The 17,693-nt window shown below is 58.4% G+C and overlaps 1 protein-coding gene across 3 annotated transcripts in view; it reads right to left on the bottom strand.

The window, feature by feature from the left end:
• Nucleotides 1-4,315: 4,315 nt before the first annotated feature.
• The window catches only part of LOC144952601 (rho GTPase-activating protein 45-like), a 121,084-nt gene continuing 107,706 nt past the window's right edge, over nt 4,316-17,693 (bottom strand). For all 3 annotated transcript variants that reach the window (XM_078883090.1, XM_078883091.1, XM_078883089.1), the window contains exons 16-23: nt 16,320-16,426; nt 15,266-15,373; nt 11,867-11,965; nt 10,319-10,536; nt 7,602-7,838; nt 7,051-7,194; nt 5,553-5,839; nt 4,316-4,701 (exon numbers count right to left, since the gene is read on the bottom strand). In XM_078883090.1, coding sequence (XP_078739216.1) covers nt 4,437-4,701; nt 5,553-5,839; nt 7,051-7,194; nt 7,602-7,838; nt 10,319-10,536; nt 11,867-11,965; nt 15,266-15,373; nt 16,320-16,426 — 1,465 coding nt within the window. In that variant the 3' untranslated portion in view covers nt 4,316-4,436. The remainder of the gene's footprint in view (nt 4,702-5,552; nt 5,840-7,050; nt 7,195-7,601; nt 7,839-10,318; nt 10,537-11,866; nt 11,966-15,265; nt 15,374-16,319; nt 16,427-17,693) is intronic.

The following is a 17,693-nucleotide window of genomic DNA, read 5'->3' on the forward strand; positions in this document are numbered from 1 at the left end:
ATTATTAATCCACTCACACCTACACTCACACACACAAAACCACACACTAATAATAATAATCTCTCTCACACACCTACACAACAACCCCCCCCCACCCCCCCCCCCCCCCCCCCCCCCCCACCCCCCCCCCCCCCCCCCCCCCCCCCCCCCCCACCCCCCCCCCCCCCACCCCCCCCCCCACCCCACCCCCACCCCCCCCCCCCCCCCCCCCCCACCCCCCCCCCCCCACCCCCCCCCCCCCACCCACCCCCCCCCCCCACCCACCCCCCCCCCCCACCCCCACCACCCCCACCCCCCACCCCCCCCACCCCCCACCCCCCCCCCACCCACCCCCCACCACCCCCCCCCCACACCCCCCCCCCCCACCCCCCCCACCCACCCCCACCCCACCCCCCCCACCCCCCCACCACCACCCCCCACCCCACCCACCACCCCCCCCACCACCCCCCCCACCCCCCCACCACCCCACCCCCACCCCACCCCCACCCCCCACACCCACCACCCCCACCACCCCACCCACCCCACCACCACCCCCACCCCCCACCCACCCCCACCACCACCCCCACCCCCACCACCCCACCACACACCCCCCACCCCCCCACCACCACCCACCACCACACCCCCACCACCACCACCACCACCCCCCCACCACCACCACCACCACCACCACCACCACCACCACCACCACACCACCACCACCACCCCACCACCAACACCGCCACCACCCCCACCACCCACCCACACCCCCACCACCAACACCACCACCACCACCACCACCACCACACCACCACCACCACACCACCCACCACCACCCACCACCACCACCACCACCACCACACCACCACCACACCACCCCACCACCACACCACCACCACCACCACCACACCACCCACACACACCACCACACCAACACCACCACCACACCGCCACCACCAACACCACCACCACCAACACCACCACCACCAACACCACCACCACCAACACCACCACCAACACCGCCACCACCAACACCACCACCACCAACACCACCAACAACACCACCACCACCAACACCACCACCACCACTATGATCCATGAACCCGGTGAGGCAAGCCAAGTGAATGCTAATCGTCAGGTGCTTTTATTGGTAATACTTGATGCGTGTACAGTAGTTATTCGTGTAAATATTTAATACACAATTAGGCAATTATATATATGTAAAAAAACGATTTTAAACCAAAAAAAAGTAGAGTTTTTTTCCCCCTCCCCCCTTTCTTAAAAAAATACTACGAATATATAATGAATACTGTGCTGTGTGTATATATAGAGAGGGAGAGAGGGAGAAAGAGTGGCCATCGTGCTGCCCGGGTGCCACATCTCACCACGTGGGGTCGCTGTTACAGCAGCGGACGGCACGGTGATCAACCCTCTCAGACCTCCTCCTCCTCCCACTCCTCCTCATCATCCCTGATGTCCTCCTCCCACTCCCACTCCTCCAACCTGATGTCCTCCTCCCACTCCTCATCCTCCTCCTCCCACTCCTCCTCCCACTCCTCATCCCACTCCTCCTCCTCCCACTCCCACTACTCCTCCCACTCACACTCCTCCTCCCACTCCTCCTCCTCCAACCTGATGTCCTCCTCCCACTCCTCCTCCCACTCCTCCTCCCATTCCTCCTCCTCCCACTCCCACTACTCCTCCCACTCCTCCTCCCACTCCTCCTTCCACTCCTCCCTGATGTCCTCCCACTCCTCCTCCCACTCCTCCCTCTCCTCCTCCTCCTCCCTCTCCTCCTCCCACTCCTCCTCCTCCCACTCCTCCCACTCCTCCTCCTCCTCCCTCTCCTCCTCCTCCCACTCCTCCTTCCACTCCTCCCTGATGTCCTCCCACTCCTCCTCCCACTCCTCCTCCCACTCCTCCCTCTCCTCCTCCTCCCACTCCCACTCCTCCTCCCACTCCTCCTCCCAGGATCCCCACGTGAGTGACACTCCGCGCCCTTCACTGTGCTACAGTGCTGACGCGTTTTCCCGCCCCCCACCAATCCGAACGCTTCCCGAAATGCGCGTCACGGCAAGACGTCGTCGTCACAAGGAGGCGTCATCGACGGCACGTTTACCCCCCCCTCTCACCGCGAACGTTTTAGAATATTTAAAACGCTCTAGTAATAAAAAAATGTTTTAACCAAAAAAAATACGAAAATGTCTTGAAAAAATCATGTTTTAAAATAACATAGTGACTTTAAAAAAAAGTAATGAACTTGAAAAGACATTTTTTTTAATCATGTAATTTTTTTTATATTTTGATAAAAAAAATTCATGAATAAAAAATCATGATAGAAAAGCATGATCAAATATATATATTTTTAAATACCATGATTTAAAGGCATTATTTTAAAAAAATAATGTTTAAAAAAATACCATAATTACAAATTATTTAAAAAATCATGATTTTTAAAAGTCACGTGTAAAAAAAATGTACTTCTAAACTGATATTTTTAAAAAATCACCTTTTTTAAACATTATTTTTCACGTTAAAAAAAATAATGTTTACAGAAACGCTATTTTTTTTAAACATTCTATAAAATATAATACATACATTATATTTTAAAAACATGATTTTTTTTTTTTAATTGAAGCGAACGTTTTAAACATGATTTTTAAAAACCAAGTGATTTTTTAAACTTTTTTTTTACCGTTTTGCCGATGGAACATTCCGCGTTAAATAGTCCACATCGGCCGTTTGACTCTGCCGGAGCCGACGACGATTTCCCCCGTTAGTGCACAAACCGGCGAACGGCGTCGAAAAAACTTTTTTCGTTGAAAATACAAAAAGACAAAAATAAATCTAAATCCCGACCGCCCCTCCCCCCCCGCCGGCAATATCCAACATCCAAGCAAAGGAGACTCCAAGGAAGCCACCGAGCCCATACGTAGTCACGGCGGTGGTCCATCAGTAGGTGAGGCGGGGAGAGATGGTGCTGCTGCTGCTGCCGTGCGGTCTAGCCTAGGGGCACCCCCATTGGCAGCTGGCCCTGTGCAGTGCAAGGCGATCGTCACGCGGAGAAGGGTTATGGGTTGGGGGGGGGCTAGGTCGGGTTGGGGGGGCTAGGCCCGCTTGACATTTAAAACCACCGCCACCACCACCGCCATCCTTCTCCCGCACCTCCGATTAGCACGGTCGGCTACATCCGGTGCGAAAGAAGTCCACCGCATGTACACACACGCGCGCGTGTACATCGTAACAACAATAAGACTCTTTTGTTCTTCTTGGTTCTTTCGGTAAAGTCATCACGTAGAAGGGAAGTAATAAAATAATAAAAATAAAACACAATACAATAATTCTCACGACGTTTCGGCCACAACGCAAGCAGCCGTCCTCAGGTGAAACCAGGTCTGTCGAGGCGTCTGAATGAAACAGCACACGAGCTTGGAGCATGTATATAAGCTGGGTTGGAAGGGGGGGCGGAAAGGGCGCCTTGACAAAACAATAATACTGCTGCTGCTGCTGTGGCGGCAAGACGGGGCGCGCCGGATTTCATCGCCGGTTCAGCCAGAACCATCGCCGCGTCACACAAAGTCGGCGCGACCATCCACGTCGAAGTCGCGTGGCGCCCCGGTCGAGTGGAGGCCGTGGGGCACCGCGCGCGCCGCCCCCCCCCCTTGGCCTGCGCCCCTCCGCCGGCTCCCGTGCCGGTTCACCGGCACCGGCACCCACCGCCGGCGCCGCGCCGCCGCACGGCCGGCTCACGGTGAGCTCGCACGGCCGTCCCCTCGGCACCGACGCCGAATCGGCGGTCGGCGGGCACCGCACCAGCGTGGAGCGGAAGGTGCCGGAGGGCACCGGGGACGCGGCGGCATCACCGATGGCGGCGGCGTCCCGGCGAGCGCACGGCGGTCTCGGCTCGTGCCGCGGCTCCTCTAGCGTTGCCGCGGCGACACTGGCGGCGCGCCGTTCCGCCGGCGGGGGCACCGGCGACGGCGGCGCGGTTGTGCCGGGCATCCGCCAGGTTGATCCGCGACAGCTTCACCTGCACCACCCGCACGGGGATGAACGGCTCCTCCGTGCCGCCGTCACCACCGCCGCCGCCGGCGTTGCCGCCGTTGCCGCCGTTGCCGCCCACCTCGCGCCGCACCACCACCACGCAGCCGCCGCCAACACCGGCGCCCGGCCTCGACGACGGCGCCGCCGCCGCCGCCGGGGTTTGCCGGAGCACCGGCTGCACGGCCACGGCAAGCGGCGCCGGCGCGGGCTCCTCCACGGCGCCGCCGCCACGACGGGGAAACGTGTCCGGAGATCCGGCGCTGCTCGCAGAGGAGGGGGAGGTGGACGTGGAGTCGCCGGTGGCGGCGGGAGACGCGGCATCGAGGTGGCACGCCGGTGCCACATCCGGTGCCGGCACCGGCGGCGTCGTTGACGCCGCACCCTTCACCTCGGCGGCGTCGTTGGCGTCCTTGGCGTCAGCGCCGGGCGCCGGCGAAGGCACCGGTGAGGGCGCCGGTGAGGGCGCCAGCGAGGGCCAGTGAGAGATGAGCAGCTGCACGACGCGCGCCTGGCTCGGGTAGTCGGCCAGCGAGGAGAGGGGGGCCGCTGCAGGGAGCCCCCCCCCACGGCGGGGGCGACGACGCCATCGCGAGGGGGGGTCGCGACCTCATCAGCGTCGGCCCAAATACGATGCCCAGGTTCCCGGCAGACATCTTGTTCTCTTTCTCACAGCGGGACACCCTGGGGGGGGGGGGGGGCAGGGGGGGTCACGTGGGGGGGGGGCAGGGGGGGGCACGTGGGTAGCAGAGTGACAAGGGGGGAGTGAGGGGAGGGGGTCACGTGGGGGGGGAGGGGGCAGGGGGAATGGTGGCGTTCCGTTACAGGCGACATTTAACTTTTCAAGTCCCATCGCTGAGCGTACCTCGCCAGACACCGCAGACTGTACACTCTCTTCCACTGGTATGGGCAACTGTGTACACACCCACCTCCGATTAGCTGCGTTCGGTGCGGAAGAAGTTGAACGTACTCGTGGATACATACCCACTCGCCACTTGGAGGAACCATGAAGTCAGTTGCTCGCCCAGCCGCTTGCTGAATCACTCACCCACCGATACACTCACCTCTCTTACCCACTCACTCGCTCGACCACTCGCCACCTTGCTCACCCACTCGCTCGACCACTCGCCCACTCGCTCACCCACTGGCTCAACCACTCACCCCCTTGCTCACCCACTCGCTCAACCACTCGCCCACTCGCTCACCCACTCGCTCGACCACTCACCCCCTTGCTCACCCACTCGTTCACCCACTCGCCCCCTTGCTCACCCACTCGCCCCCTCGCTCACCCTCTCGCTACCTTGCTCACCCACTCGCTCAACCACTCACCCCTTGCTCACCCCCTCGCTCAACCACTCACCACCTTGCTCACCCTCTCGCTCCACCACTCACCCCCTTTCTCACCCACTCGCTTAACCACTCACCCACTCGCTCAACCACTCAACCCCTTTCTCACCCATTCGCTCGCTCGCCGCACTCACCCCCGTCGCTCACCCAACCCACCCGCTCCACACCCCTCCCCCACACCAACTCACCGGTGAAGGTGAGCAACGATGTATTCCAGGGTGGAGCGGTTAGGCTCCGGTAGGCGCGCCAGCAGCGCTTTCAGCTGCCCTGCGATGCCGCCGCCGTTACCGCCGCCACTGCCACCGCCGCTCTCCGACGACAGCGCCGGCGGTGACGCCGAGAGCGGTGACGGAGGAGGTGGGGAGTCGCGGCCCAAGGAGCCGTCGGGCGCCAGCGGCCCCGGCGAGGCCGGCCCGTCCCGCGCCAGCCGGATGAAGCGGTGGTACAGCTCGCCCGGGATGATGGGCTCCGGCAGCTGGGGACGGAATGTGAGCAGCGGGTCCTCGCTTAGAGGAGACGGTGGTGGCGGCGGTGGTGGTGGCGGTGGTGGTGATGGGGGTGGTGATGGTGGTGGTGGTTATGGGGGTGGTGGTGGTGGTGGCGGTGGCCGTGGTGGTGGCGGTGATGGTGGTGGTGGTGATGGGGGTGGTGGTGGTGATAGGGATGATGGGGGTGATGGTGATGGGGGTGATGGTGGTGGTAGTGATGGTGATGGGGGTGGTGATGGTGGTGGTGGTGGCCGTGGTGGTGGCAGTGGCTGTGGTGGTGGTGATGGTGGTGGCGGTGGTGGTGGTGGCAGTGGCCATGGTGGTGATGATGGAGGAGGTGGTGGCAAAAGGTGGCAGTGGTAGTAGTGGCGGTGATCCTGGTAATCGTGGTGGCAGTGATGAGGACGCTGATGATGATGCTGGTGTTGACGACAGCACTGCATCTTTGCGTCTGTGCGTCTTTGACTTTGTCTGTGTGTCTGTGTGGTAGTGTAGCGGTTAGCGCGCTGCGCTACGAACCCGGCGACACGGGTTCGATTCCCGCTCACGGCCAACATCAGTGGCGATTATCTGAACCGGTCCCGGGCCTCCCCTAGGTCGACTCAGCCTCAAAAATGTGCACCTGGTGCGTTGTGTAAACATTGCCGCTACCGCACGTCAACAGCGCCTGCCCCGCACAGCCCACTAGAGGCTACTTTGGGTGTTCTGGTGGCGAGGAGATGTTAACTACCTCGCCTGGTACACAGGAGGTCGTGGGTTCGATCCCGACCCTGACGCCTGCTGCTGCTGTATATTTGGAGTCTGCGTGTCTCTCTCTCTCATCATCATCATCACGGTGGCTATGAGATGTTAACTACCTCGCCTGGTACACAGGAGTTCGTGGGTTCGATCCCGACCCTGACGCCTGCTGCTATATATTTGGAGTTTGCGTGTCTCTCTCTCTCATCATCATCATCACGGTGGCTAGGAGATGTTAACTACCCTGCAATATTTTGCTGTCTTTTATTGGATTTTATGTTTGCACTCAGTCACATATTCACTTTAAGATGTTTTTTGTTCATGTTTTCTTTTTTGTTTGTTGCGGTTAGCACCCGATTCAAGAGCCGAATGGCTCACAGGGCTATATACCTAATACATGAACTTGAACCTGGTACATTTTTTTTTCAAATTGATGCTTTTAGTGCCTGTCTCCTCTCACCTGGCGCAGGTACAGCTTGAGCACGTTGCTCACGTCGTGCGGAGAAGCCTGCTGTAGGTCGGGGGGCGCCCCGGGGCGTGCCCCCTCCATCGCCTGGCAGAGACGCTCCACACGAGACTTCACCCCGTTCACTCGGTAGATCCCCTGCACGCACGCACGCACGGCGACGGGTGAGTGGCGTGTCCGGTGAGTGGTGAGTGTGTCCGGTGAGTGGTGTGTTCGTTGAATGGTCTGGTGAGTGGTGAGTGTTTTTGGCGAATGGTCTGGTGAGTGGTGAGTGGTGAGTGTGTCACGGTGTGTGGTGGTCAGGTTAGGCGGGTGGTGAATGCGTCGCGTCCTGAGGGTGTCACGCCGGACATGCCCCCCCACCAGCCACCCCACAAACCATACCCCCCCACACTCCCCCACACACCCCCCCCCCCACCAGCCACACCCCCCCCCCACACCCCCCCCCACACCCCCCCCCCACCAACCATACCCCCCCACCAGACACCCTCCCCCGCCCCCCCCCCCCACCACCGACTGCACACCGGCGGTCATCCGCCCCCCACCTTGAGCGTCATGGCTCGCCGCTCGATCTCGCTCACGCACAACCGCACCGGCTCCGGCACGCCGCTCGCGACGTCGCCGTGCGGCGGGGCCGGTGACGCCGGTGACGCCGGTGACGCCGGTGAAGCCGGTGACGGCGCCGGTGACGCCAGCGGGGAGGGCGGAGCGGTGCGACGCTCGCGTGAGCAGCAGCGCACCGCGAGCGACTCGAGGCACTTCTTGTGACACGCCAGCAGGCACTGGGCGGGTAGGCAGGCGGCACAACGGCGAGAAGGTGAGAGGACGACTCGGAGAGAGAGAGGACGACTCGGACGGAGAGAGAGAAAGGACGACTCGGAGACTGGACGACTCAGAGAGAGGGGGAGAGAGGACGACTCGGACAAAGAGAGGACGACTCAGAGAGAGGGGGAGAGAGGATGACTCGGAGAGAGAGAAAGGACGACTCGGAGACTGGACGACTCAGAGAGAGGGGGAGAGAGGACGACTCGGACAAAGAGAGGACGACTCAGACAGAGGGGGAGAGAGGATGACTCGGAGAGAGAGAAAGGACGACTCGGAGACTGGACGACTCAGAGAGAGGGGGAGAGAGGACGACTCGGACAAAGAGAGGACGACTCAGAGAGAGGGGGAGAGAGGATGACTCGGAGAGAGAGAAAGGACGACTTGGAGACTGGACGTCTCAGAGAGAGGACGACGCAGAGAGAGGGGGAGAGAGGATGACTCGGAGAGAGAGAAAGGACGACTTGGAGACTGGACGTCTCAGAGAGAGGACGACTCAGAGAGAGGGGGAGAGAGGACGACTCGGACAGAGAGAGGACGACTTGGAGACTGGACGACTCAGAGAGAGAACGACTCAGAGAGAGGGGGAGAGAGGACGACTCGGACAGAGAGAGGACGACTTAGAGACTGGACGACTCAGAGAGAGGGGGAGAGAGGACGACTCGGACAAAGAGAGGACGACTCAGAGAGAGGGGGAGAGAGGATGACTCGGAGAGAGAGAAAGGACGACTTGGAGACTGGACGTCTCAGAGAGAGGACGACTCAGAGAGAGGGGGAGAGAGGATGACTCGGAGAGAGAGAAAGGACGACTTGGAGACTGGACGTCTCAGAGAGAGGACGACTCAGAGAGAGGGGGAGAGAGGACGACTCGGACAGAGAGAGGACGACTTAGAGACTGGACGACTCAGAGAGAGAACGACTCAGAGAGAGGGGGAGAGAGGACGACTCGAACAGAGAGAGGACGACTCAGAGAGAGGGGGAGAGAGGATGACTCGGAGAGAGAGAAAGGACGACTTGGAGACTGGACGTCTCAGAGAGAGGACGACTCAGAGAGAGGGGGAGAGAGGACGACTCGGACAGAGAGAGGACGACTTGGAGACTGGACGACTCAGAGAGAGAACGACTCAGAGAGAGGGGGAGAGAGGACGACTCGGACAGAGAGAGGACGACTTAGAGACTGGACGACTCAGAGAGAGGGGGAGAGAGGACGACTTGGACGGAGAGAGGACGACTCAGAGACTGGACGACTCAGAGAGAGAACGACTCAGGGATAGGGGGAGAGAGGACGACTCGGAGAGAGAGAAAGGACGACTCGGAGACTGAATGTCTCAGAGAGAGAACGACTCAGAGAGAGGGGGAGAGAGAACGACTCAGAGACAGGGAGAGGACGACTCGGAGAGAGAGAGAGAAGACAACTCAGACAGAGACGCAGAGAGACAAAGAGAGACACACAGACAGACAAAGACACAGACAGACAGAGATACAGACAGACAGAAACAGACAGAGACACAGACAGACAGAGACAGACAGAGAGAGACAGACAGAGACACAGACAGAGAGACAGACAGAGACACAGACAGATAGACAGACACAGACAGAGACAGACAGACAGACACAGACATAGACAGACAGAGACAGACATACACAGATAGAGACACAGAGACAGACAGATAGAGAGACACAGACAGACAGAGACAGAGAGACACCGAGAGAGACAGAGAAACACCGAGAGATACAGAGAGAGACAGCGACAGACAGAGAGACACAGAGACAGACAAAGACACACCGACAGAGACACCGAGAGAGACAGAGACACGGGGGTGGATGGTGCGCCCACCTCCTGGCACTCGGCTGATGAACGTGTCGCAGGCGCGGCAGCGCGACGGACAGAGACAGATAGAGAGACACAGAGAGACACAGAGAGACAGACAGAGACAGACAGAGACAGACAGACAGACAAAGACAGACAGAGAGACACAGAGAGACAGAGACACAGAGACAGACAGAGACAGAGAAAGAGACACACAGAGACACACAGAGACAGACACAGAGAGAGACACAGAGAGACAGACAGAGAGACAGAGACACAGAGAGACAGACAAAGACAGAGAGACACAGAGAGACAGACAAAGACAGAGAGACACAGAGACAGACAGAGACAGATAGAGACACACAGAGACAGAGAAAGAGACAGACAGAGACACCGAGAGAGAGACACACAAAGACAGAGAGACACAGACAGACACCGAAAGAGACACCGAGAGACACGGGGTGGGGGGGGTGGATGGTGCGCCCACCTCTTGGCACTCGGCGCCCTGGAAGTAGATGAACATGTCGCAGGCGTGGCAGCGCGACGGACAGACAGAGACAGACACAGAGACACAGAGAGACAGAGACACCGAGAGAGACAGAGACACGGGGGGGTGGATGGTGCGCCCACCTCTTGGCACTCGGCGCCCTGGAAGTAGATGAACGTGTCACAGGCGCGGCAGCGCGACGGCGCTCGCAGCTTGCGCAGCCGGTGGGAGCGCGCCGCCTCCGACAGCACCGCCTTGGTGAAGGACGACGAGTAGGAGGAGGAGGAGGAGGGGGGGGGCGAGGAGCACGGCCCCTCGGGGCCCCCCACTCCGGACGACGCGGCTCCCACCGCCGGCCCGTCTGCGAGACGCACGCACGGGGACGGTAGTGACGGTAGTGATGGTGGTGACGGTGGTGGTGACGGTAGTGACGACGGTAGTGACGGTGGTGGTGACGGTAGTGACGGTGGTGGTGACGGTAGTGACGGTGGTGGTGACGACGGTAGTGACCGTGATGGTGACGACGGTAGTGACGGTGGTGGTGACGACGGTAGTGACCGTGATGGGGATGGTAGTGACGGTGGTGACGACGGTAGTGACGGTGATGGGGATGGTAGTGACGGTGACGGTGATGGTGGTGACTGTGATGGTAGTAGTTGACAGTAGTGATGGTAACGGTAATGGTGATGATAACGGTGGTGACTGTGATGGTAGTGACGGTGATGGGGATGGTAGTGACGGTGACGGTGATGGTGGTGACTGTGATGGTAGTAGTTGACAGTAGTGATGGTAACGGTAATGGTGATGATAACGGTGGTGACTGTGATGGTAGTGACGCTAACGGTGATGGTAGTGACGGTGATGGGGATGGTAGTGACGGTGACGGTGATGGTGACGGTGGTGACTGTGATGGTAGTAGTTGACAGTAGTGATGGTAACGGTGACGGTGATGGTGACGGTGGTGACTGTGATGGTGTAGTTGACAGTAGTGATGGTAACGGTAATGGTGATGATAACGGTGGTGACTGTGATGGTAGTAGTTGACAGTAGTGATGGTAACGGTAATGGTGATGATAACGGTGGTGACTGTGATGGTAGTGACGGTGATGGGGATGGTGATGGCAATGGTGGTGACTGTGATGGTAGTGACGGTGATGGGAGTGACGCTAACGGTGATGGTAGTGACGGTGATGGTGATGGTAGTGACGGTGATGGGGATGGGAGTGACGGTGATGGTGGTGACGGTGATGGTGGTGACGGTGATGGTGGTGACGGTGACGGTGATAGGAGTGACGGTCATGGGAGTGATGGTGAAGGTGGTGATGGTGATGGTAGTGATGGTGGTGACGGTGACGGTGATGGTAGTGACGGTGGCGGTGATGGTGGTGACGGTGACGGTAGTGACGCTAACGGTGATTGGGAGTGACGGTGACGTCAGCTCGTGACGCTGCGCCGCTCACTCTCGTGGAGAGAGGGGGAGGGGAAAGGACGACTCTGAGAAAGAGAGGACGACTCGGAGAGGGGATAGAGGGGCGGGGGGGATTACTCGCACAGACAGGGGACGACTCGGAGAGAGGGCGAGCAGCGTGGGCGAGTGTGGGCGAGCGTGGGCGAGCAGCGTGGGCGAGTGTGGGCGAGCAGCATGGGCGAGCGTGGGCGAGCGTGGGCGAGCGTGGGCGAGCGTGCGCTACCCCCGTCGGCAGGGCTGCATGGGTCGGTGTCGTCGAGATCGTCCACGGAGGACATGGTGCCTGTGGACGGGGTGCGGGGCAGCTTGCGGATGAAGTCACCTGGGTGCAGAGGTCACACGGTGGAGGTGGGGGGGAGGGTGAGAGGGGGATCATGCTATGGCCGAGGTCGCAAATGGGTTTTGATTCGTGTGGCTATGAGATGTTAACTACCTCGCCTGGTATACAGGAGGTCGTGGGTTCGATCACGACCCTGACGCCTGCTGGACATTTGGATTTTGCGTGTGGCTATGAGATGTTAACTACCTCGCCTGGTATACAGGAGGTCGTGGGTTCGATCCTGACCCTGACGCCTGCTGCTGTATATTTGTAGTTTGATTGTGGCTAGATGTCAACTACCTCGCCTGGTATACAGGAGGTCGTGGGTTCAATCACGACCCTGACGCCTGCTGGACATTTGGATTTTGCGTGTGGCTATGAGATGTTAACTACCTCGCCTGGTATACAGGAGGTCGTGGGTTCAATCCTGACCCTGACGCCTGCTGCAGTATATTTGGAGTTTGCGTGGTTCTCCCCGTGGTGGCGTGGATTTTTCTCCGGGTCTTCCTGTTTTTTTCCCTCCGCGTTTGGGTTTAAGAATTAAACACATGATTCCAGGTCGCTTCTGAAAAAAAAACTACGTAGCTCAGCGGTGCCTTACCTGGTAACAAGTATAACCCGTAAAAACAAAGTTTTTCACTATAAATCCTTTATATGCGTGGCGGCTAGAGTCCTCTCGTCCTCTGGCTTGAGATGGCTGCCACCTATGGGTCAGATGATTGCCTGCCACCATTAAGCAATTGGTAATTACATATAATTTTTTTGTCCTAAAAAGTGTAAAATTTTGGAAATGTTTCACGAACATTAATTGTCACGCACAACGAGTCTGTGTGCAAAATGTCAGCTCGATTGGATCACGGGAAGTGGATTAAAAAACGACCGAAAGATTTGCACGGTCCTAAGCAAGCAAGCAAGCAAGTGAACTTAATATGAAGGATTTAAAAAATAAAAAAAAGTTTAGCTTCGTTTAATTATTCGCCGTCACTGATATGCTGCTTGCTGCGAGCAGGAATTCGAACTCGGGTCACCGGGTGTGCAACCACTGCGCCACCGCTCTCCGTATACACACACACAAAGACAAAGGTTCCTCCCCCCCGTGTAGCTGGTAACAGGCTGCTGGGGCAAGGGCTGCTAGCGAGTAGCAGCAACAGCAGCAGCGCCGATGAAGGCTGGCACTGTGGCACCACGAGGTGGATCGGTGTGGTGTGGTTGTGGTGGTGTGGTTGTGGTGGAGTGGTTGTGTGGTGGCATGGTGCGATGTGGATATGGTGTGATGTGGCAGTGTGGTTGTGGTGGTGGTGGTGGTGATGATGGTGGTAATTGTGGTGGTTGTGTTGGTGGTGGTGATGATGGTAGTAATTGTGGTGGTTGCGGTGATGGTGGTGGTGGTAGTAATTGTGGTGGTTGTGGTGTGGTGGTGGTGATGGTGGTGGTGGTAGTAATTGTGGTGGTTGTGGTGTGGTGGTGGTGATGGTGGTGATGATGGTAGTAATTGTGGTGGTGGTGATGGTAGTAATTGTGGTGGTTGTGGTGTGGTGGTTGTGGTGGTGGTGGTAGTAATTGTGGTGGTTGCGGTGGTGGTGGTTGCGGTGATGGTGGTGGTGATGGTGGTAGTAATTGTGGTGGTTGTGGTGTGGTGGTGGTGGTGATGGTAGTAATTGTGGTGGTTGGGGTGGTGGTAGCACCAACCGCCCATGCCCCTGCGCGTCACTCATGGAGCAGGTGGTGGTGTGGTTGTGTGGTGGTGGTGGTGGTGGTGTTGTAGTGGTGGTGGTGTAGTAGTGGTGTAGTGGTGGTGTAGTGGTGGTGGTGTAGTAGTGGTGGTGTAGTGGTGGTGTAGTGGTGGTGGTGGTGGTGTAGTGGTGGTGGTGTAGTGGTGGTGTAGTAGTGGTGGTGGTGTAGTAGTGGTGGTGGTGTGGTGGTGGTGTGGTGGTGTAGTGGTGGTGTAGTGGTGGTGTAGTGGTGGTGGTGGTGTAGTAGTGGTGTAGTGGTGGTGGTGTAGTAGTGGTGTAGTGGTGGTGTAGTAGTGGTGTAGTGGTGATGTAGTGGTGGTGTAGTGGTGGTGTAGTGGTAGTGGTGTAGTAGTGGTGGTGTAGTAGTGGTGTAGTGGTGGTGTAGTGGTGTAGTGGTGTAGTGGTGGTGTAGTAGCAGTGATGTAGTGGTGGTGTAGTAGTGGTGTGGTGGTGGTGTAGTAGTGGTGGTGGTGTAGTGGTGGTGGTGGTGTAGTGGTGGTGGTGGTGTAGTGGTGGTGGTGGTAGTAGTGGTGGTGTAGTAGTGGTGGTGTAGTGGTGGTGTAGTGGTGGTGTAGTGGTGGTGTAGTAGTGGTGTAGTAGTAGTGGTGTAGTAGTAGTGGTGTAATAGTAGTGGTGTAGTAGTGGTGTAGTGGTGGTGTAGTGGTGGTGGTGTAGTAGTGGTGTAGTAGTGGTGGTGGTGGTGTAGTGGTGGTGTAGTGGTAGTGGTGTAGTAGTGGTGGTGTAGTGGTGGTGTAGTGGTGGTGTAGTAGTGGTGGTGTAGTGGTGGTGTAGTGGTGGTGGTGTAGTGGTGGTGGTGTAGTGGTGGTGTAGTAGCAGTGATGTAGTGGTGGTGTAGTAGTGGTGTGGTGGTGGTGTAGTAGTGGTGTAGTGGTGGTGGTGTAGTGGTGGTGGTGGTGTAGTGGTGGTGGTGGTAGTAGTGGTGGTGTAGTAGTGGTGGTGTAGTGGTGGTGTAGTGGTGGTGTAGTGGTGGTGTAGTAGTGGTGTAGTAGTAGTGGTGTAGTAGTAGTGGTGTAGTAGTAGTGGTGTAATAGTAGTGGTGTAGTGGTGGTGTAGTGGTGGTGTAGTGGTGGTGGTGTAGTAGTGGTGTAGTAGTGGTGGTGGTGGTGTAGTGGTGGTGTAGTGGTAGTGGTGTAGTAGTGGTGGTGTAGTGGTGGTGGTGGTGTAGTGGTGGTGTAGTAGCAGTGATGTAGTGGTGGTGTAGTAGTGGTGTGGTGGTGGTGTAGTAGTGGTGTAGTGGTGGTGGTGTAGTGGTGGTGGTGGTGTAGTGGTGGTGGTGGTGTAGTGGTGGTGGTGGTAGTAGTGGTGGTGTAGTAGTGGTGGTGTAGTGGTGGTGTAGTGGTGGTGTAGTAGTGGTGTAGTAGTAGTGGTGTAGTAGTAGTGGTGTAATAGTAGTGGTGTAGTAGTGGTGTAGTGGTGGTGTAGTGGTGGTGGTGTAGTAGTGGTGTAGTAGTGGTGGTGGTGGTGTAGTGGTGGTGTAGTGGTAGTGGTGTAGTAGTGGTGGTGTAGTAGTGGTGTAGTTGTGGTGGTTGTGGCCACCGGTGCCACCTACCGGGGCTGGCAGAGGGCGAGTCGAGTGAGCGCGACTCGCTGCTGCCGCTGCCGCTGTCCGTGTCACTCACCCCGCCGACCAGCCAACTCCTGCCACGTGACGCCTCACCTGCACACCACACCACACACCACACCACCACACACCACACCACCACCACACCACCACCGTGAGTACACCACACACCACACCACCACCGCACAGCACACCACCACCGCACACCACACCACCACCGTGAGTACACCACACCACCACCGCACACCACACCACCACCACCACACACCACACCACCACCACCACACACCACACCACCACCGCACAGCACACCACACCACCACCACACACCACACCACCACCGCACAGCACACCACACCACCACCACACACCACACCACACCATCACCGTGAGTACACCACCACCACCGCACCATCACCGCACCACCACCGTGAGTACACCACACACCACACCACCACCGCACACCACACCACCGTGAGTACACCACACACCACCACCGCCACACCACCACCGCACACCACACCACCACCGCCACACACCACACCACCACCGCCACACCACCACCGCACACCACACCACCACCGCCACACACCACACCACCACCGCACACCACCACCGCACACCGCACCACCACCACACACCACACCACCACCGCGAGTACACCACACCACCGCCACACACCACACCCCACCACGACCGCACACCACCACCGCCACACACCACACCACCACGCACACCACCACACCACCACCGCACACCACACCACCACCGTGAGTACACCACATGCGGGCGCCGCTACCGACGCCCACCGCTTGCGAAGCCGCCGCGGCAACAGACGCATCGCACGCAACTCACCGCGTCAACACGCTCGGCAACGCACACCTACGGCGCCACGCCCCCCACAAACGCAAACCCTGCCCCCCACTGTTCCCCCCACTGTGCCCCCCACTGTGCCCCCCACTGTGCCCCCCACTGTGCCCCCCACTGTGCCCCCCACTGTGCCCCCCACCGCCCCCCCCCCCCCCGCCACCCCGTGGCTCACCCTTGCCGTTGAGCTTGAGCGAGCCCTTGGAGTCGCCACGGGGAGGAGGAGACGCGACGGAGCACTGCTCCGAGCTGCCGGAGTCCTCACGGCCCAGCTTACGCTCCCTGGACACACGCGCACGCACGCACACACGCACACACACACACACACACATGCACCCACACACACGCACACACGCACACACGCACACACACACACACACGCACGCACACACACATGCACCCACACACACGCACATACGCATGCACGCACACACGCACACATGCACACACACGCACGCACACACACACACATACGCACACACGCACATGCACCCACACATACGCATGCACGCACACACACGCACACACGCACACACACACGCACACACACGCACACACGCACACACACACGCACACACGCACGCACGCAAATAAAGACAAAGATCCCCCACGTAGCCTTAACAGACTGTAGGGGCAAATGCTGTTAGCGAGTGCCTATGAAGGCCGGAACGGCACACGAGGGGGTGGGTGGCCAACACCACGCCCGGCCGCCTTTGTCTCCCCAGTGGTGATGTTTACTACACAGCACCAGGTACTCATTTGAGGCTGAGTCGACCTCGGGGAGGCCCAGGACAGTAAGTGTAAGTCTATGGCTCTGTGTGTAAGTGTATGTCTCTGTATGTAAGTCCATGGGTCTCTGTGTACGTCTATGGCTCTCTGTCCATGTCTATAGGTCTCTGTGTGAGTCCATGGGTCTCTGTGTAAGTCCATGGGTCTCTGTGTAAGTCCATGGGTCTCTGTGTAGGTCCATGACTCTCTGTCTATGGCTATAGGTCTCTATGTAAGTCTATGGGTCTCTGTGCAATTCTATGGGTCTGTGTTTGCCGACATATAATGTCAGATCTTCGTGGATATTAGAGTGGTGGTGGTCGTGGTAGTGGGAGAGGGTGATGGTGGAGGTGACCGAGGGTGGTAGTGAGTATAAGTGCGTGGTGGTGGGTGGTAGTGGGTAGTCGTGCGAGGTGGTGGGTGGTAGTGGGTGGGTGGTGGTGGTAGTGGGTGGGTGGTAGTGAGTATACGTGCGTGGTGGTGGGTGGCAGTGGGTGGTGGCTGTCGTTGAGGTGGTGGTGATGGTTGGTGGTAATTGGTGGGTGGTGGTGATGGTGGGTTGTGGTCGTTGTGGTGGTTGGTGGTCGTGGTGGTAGTGGGTGGTGGTTGTAGTCAAGGTGGTGATTGATGGTAGTGGGTGGATGGTGGTGGTAGTGGTTGGGTGGTGGTGATGGTGGGTGGTAGTGGGTGGGTAGTGGCGGTAATGGTGATGGGTGGTGATTGGTGGTGATGGTGGGTGGTAGTGGGTGGGTGAGTGGTGGTGGTGATGGTGGGTGGTAGT

Source organism: Lampetra fluviatilis, chromosome 68 (genome assembly GCF_964198595.1).
Source record: "Lampetra fluviatilis chromosome 68, kcLamFluv1.1, whole genome shotgun sequence".
Lineage (NCBI taxonomy): Eukaryota > Metazoa > Chordata > Hyperoartia > Petromyzontiformes > Petromyzontidae > Lampetra > Lampetra fluviatilis.